General features: G+C 43.7%; 1 protein-coding gene across 2 annotated transcripts in view; it reads left to right on the top strand.

Moving 5' to 3' along the window:
* The window catches only part of LOC113206608 (serine/threonine-protein kinase 11-interacting protein), a 15911-nt gene extending 11953 nt beyond the window's left edge, over positions 1-3958 (top strand). For both annotated transcript variants that reach the window (XM_026422764.2, XM_026422763.2), the window contains 8 exons: positions 1816-1972; positions 2072-2208; positions 2308-2505; positions 2587-2786; positions 2865-3147; positions 3250-3417; positions 3503-3660; positions 3761-3958. In XM_026422764.2, coding sequence (XP_026278549.1) covers positions 1816-1972; positions 2072-2208; positions 2308-2505; positions 2587-2786; positions 2865-3147; positions 3250-3417; positions 3503-3660; positions 3761-3940 — 1481 coding nt within the window. In that variant the 3' untranslated portion in view covers positions 3941-3958. The remainder of the gene's footprint in view (positions 1-1815; positions 1973-2071; positions 2209-2307; positions 2506-2586; positions 2787-2864; positions 3148-3249; positions 3418-3502; positions 3661-3760) is intronic.

Genomic DNA, 3958 nt, shown 5'->3' with positions numbered 1-3958 from the left:
CCCCCCTCCTACGGGTTGGGTAGGCCCGGCTTTGATCACCTCATCATCTTTGGCTGATCGAGGCGATAACCCGCGCCAGATAAGCCGGTCGCTGACGAGCCCCCGTCCCCGACGCCTCGCGTAACTGGCCGGCGGCAGGTCGGGAGTTACGGCGGTCCTGGACGGGGGGTCGCCCGCTCTAATGAGGCCGCCGTCAACCGCTCATTGTGACTGGTCCAGTGCCGGTGGTGCCGGTGTCGCCCCGCGCTTCCCCCTTTTGATCTTTGGCGGCGCAGGGACGCGTTTTGAATTTGTAACTTTCTCATGCGAGGGGATTTAATAGTCCGAGTGGTGAGGCGTCCCCCGTCACCTTTTTGCTGTGCAGCTTGTGGCTCGGGGGGCACTTAAGAGAGAGATGTATCTGGAGCGATTTGTAGGGTTGGTACCCCGAGGCAGGTGCGGGCGGAAGGTGAGCGCGTCCCAGCGGGACAGGCTAGGCCAACCCCCCGGGGGACGCGCCCAGGCCCGCCCGCCCCGGCCCCACCCCGGGGTATCATGTCAGCGAGCGACGCACAGCAGCCACCGTGGCCATTGAGATGTCGCATCCCACAGCCGAGCACGCATGCCCTCACACAACGTGTCTATAGCCCCCTCCTCCCCTGCCCTCCCCTCTCGTCCGATACGTCAGTGTGACGTTCCCATCCCCTTGCCACTACTATGGGCACGGCGACGTGGAGTCGAACAGCTTGGCAGTCGTCCCCCGGGCAGAGGTGTTCGCCCCCTCAGCTCCTTCTCCAAACACACCTCCAAATGCTTTTGTCATATTCACCAAACACTATTTTAATAAACGGGCCTGGGAGAGAGAACCAAGGGCGTAAATGACCGGGGACTAACCATATTCATCTAGAACACGTCCTCATTAGTCGCCTTCATCTTCAACTTCAAAAAGGGTTATAACGACTGCTTGTCTTGCTTACCGAAAATGTGCTGAAATACCGTGTCTCTCGTTAGTTGTTGTAACTCTACTCCCAGACCCAGAAAAATCGTTTCTTGTTTCAAGTAAATTTTTCCTTGTTTCAAGTGCACGCTGACACAAGATCAAATTTACTCTTGAAACAATCTGTTATGTTCTTACTAATAAGAGAAAAATCTTATTTCCGAGACTATATTGCCTTGTTTCAATGGTGAATTTCATCTTGTGTGAGCTTTGTGCTTGCACTTGAATCAAGAAACTATTTTTCTGGGTGTATGTAACGCCCCACCCGAGCCGACGTCAGGTTGGTTTTGTATGTGAACTTGGTCACATCGTGACCACCTAATGACGACAGGGGGCGTGTTGGGGGGGGGGGGGATCGCAAATCGGTTCGACAAGAGGTCGCCCACGTTACGAAAGAATCTCAATCGCCCGGTGTCGTTCCCGCGTCTGGTGTACCCATGTCAAACTACACGCCAACCGGTCCGGGCGAGGCCCATGATTGGGGGCGGGGACGGACGGGGTATAGGGGGGGACCTTCTAGTGAGGGGACCTACCAGAATTTACCCTTTAAGTTTCCGTGTCTTTGTTTAATTTCACCCCCTAAATATTTGAGCAATTTATAGAATTTGAGTAATATTTTATGAACTGCTATTATTACCATAAATTGTTTGAGTATTGATATTCTGTTCAGATGACTAACACTGTTTGGTACAACAGTATGTGCATGAAGATTTTAAGTTTTGTAATCTTAGCCCTTGTCATTCAGTGCTTTTATTTATTTTCCTTTTAATACTGATTTGTCAATGTCAATCTTCCTTAGTAAATTCAATTCTATTTGTGCTGTTATATATTTTTTCTAGGGTCAGCTGTGTCATTGGAATCTCCTGGGAACACTTTGCAGCAAAATTCAGACTTTTCATCTAATATCAACCCTACTTTGAGAAGATGTGAGAGTGACATTGATATAATAAGCAACCCTAGTCAGAGTAGTATTGAAATTTTGGATGATGTGAGCAGGTAAGGTGATATGATCTCGGATATGATATTTGTTCTGCCCATACCATTTTTTTTTTTTTTTGTTCTCTTATAAATAATCTCCTATTTTCTGTTTTGTAGATCAAGTGGAACACCAGGCCGTAAGCGTTCCTCAGAGGAAAGACAAGTTGTGGCTATTCCTAGCCTAGTAACTGTTCCTGAAGTGACAAGTACTCTTGCACCTCTACCTGCTGGTCTCACTGAGAGCAGTTCATCGGGTGAGTCATTTTAAAATCTATCTAAAATCAGTAATAATTTACAACTTTCTATCTTGAAATTGAATTGTTATGTACCTTGGTATTGGGGCCATGTTCCAGGTTCTATAACTGACAGTGTCTGCACTGCTTATGAAAATAATATAGGCGCAGGTGGAACTATTGTTCGTCGAGGGGCTCATGGACTAGCCAAATCTGTTCTGAAAGAGGAACCCAGCAGGGAAAATTCACCTCGTTATTCAGAAGAACCAATTGTTGATTCCTCTCAGCAATCGACATCATTGTCCAATGTTTATGACAGTAACTATCTGTTTTCTTTTTTAGACAGAAATTGTAAATTCATTTAATTTTATCAATTTATCTTCTTTTTTTCTCTCTTAGATTTATTACAGACAATGAGCTCCAAGATTTCTGCTTCCGAGAACTCAGAAAAAAGGCTCAGAAAAAAAAGGGCAGTTTCCGATAACATGATCTATTATGATTATGTTGACTTTTCTGCTGTAGATCATCGCTTGAAACTTCATCTACATCTTGCAATTCTAGATGCTGATGAATGTGAAGTTATCCAGTTGTTACTGCGGGTCCGTATCCCTTTTGTATATTTACAGATGGAAAGTGATCCTTTTTACTCTTTGTTTCATTAACCTCTATTCTTGTAGGGTGAAGTACTAACAAGTGCTCCAGAAAACCGATATCCCGGAATACTTGTTATTTCATCACAAAAAGTGTACATCATGAAAATTACTGGTCCGGAGGAAAGTGACAGAGTGGACCGGTGGATATCGAGAGTTGTTGCTGTTCCTCTGGATAGACTGTATTCTATCTCTGCCCTACCATGGAATGCAGGAATCTTGATTTCACTTCAGAGCACCGCATTAAGTAATCTGATTATAGTTGTTCAAGATCCCCTCCACACCACTAATTTCTTTACCTGTATGAAGCGTGAGTATTGTGTTGGATACTGAATCCACAGATTGTGTATCTTTATTGATAAGCTCTAAAGTTGGATTGATTGTAACATTGTATCTATGATTTTATCTTTAGAACTACAGATAGAGCCATCCTGGAAAATACAGGACTCTCCATCTGAAAAGCACAGTCTTACTGCAACTGGAATCCTTCAAGATATTGTAAGAAGTGCCTTTCCTGATGCGGACCTGGCTATAAAACTTGCTGCACTGCTTTGTTCATGCGTTATATCTAAAGACGACGGTTGGTATTAAATACCGGAATTTGATAAAACGAAAAATTTGTCTTAAAATTATAATTTAGTAACAACTATTTTTAAATTTTGTAGGGGAAAAATCATCTAATGGCTGTTTGATTGTGGTAACAGAAACTAGCCTGCTTTTAAACTCTGATGATTTGTCATGGTTAATACCTGCTGACAATGTACCACTACACGTGTCACTAAAATGCATAGCTCAGCAGTCAATTAGCAACCTTATCCAAGTGGTATGATCTGCTCTTTTCTACATATTTTTATTTATCCTGTTAAGAAATAAGCCTATTCATGTATATTTATCTAATGCTCTTGCCCTGATTTGTATTTTAGGAATCCAATGGTGATGGATTATGGCTGCAGTTTTTGGATGAGGCAGCAGGTGGAGAAGAAGTGTGGAAACTTACTCTGCCGTCAGAGACAGTTTTAGAACAAATTGTGGAGGCTATTCGTGCACCATGGGAGGAGTTATTTTCTGTACCCCTTCAAGTTGTTCAGACTAACAAGTTGTAATTCATAATTTGATATCTT

This window comes from Frankliniella occidentalis, unplaced genomic scaffold (genome assembly GCF_000697945.3).
Source record: "Frankliniella occidentalis isolate FOCC.00 unplaced genomic scaffold, Focc_3.1 Scaffold124, whole genome shotgun sequence".
Lineage (NCBI taxonomy): Eukaryota > Metazoa > Arthropoda > Insecta > Thysanoptera > Thripidae > Frankliniella > Frankliniella occidentalis.
This window is presented reverse-complemented; position numbering and strand designations above follow the sequence as displayed.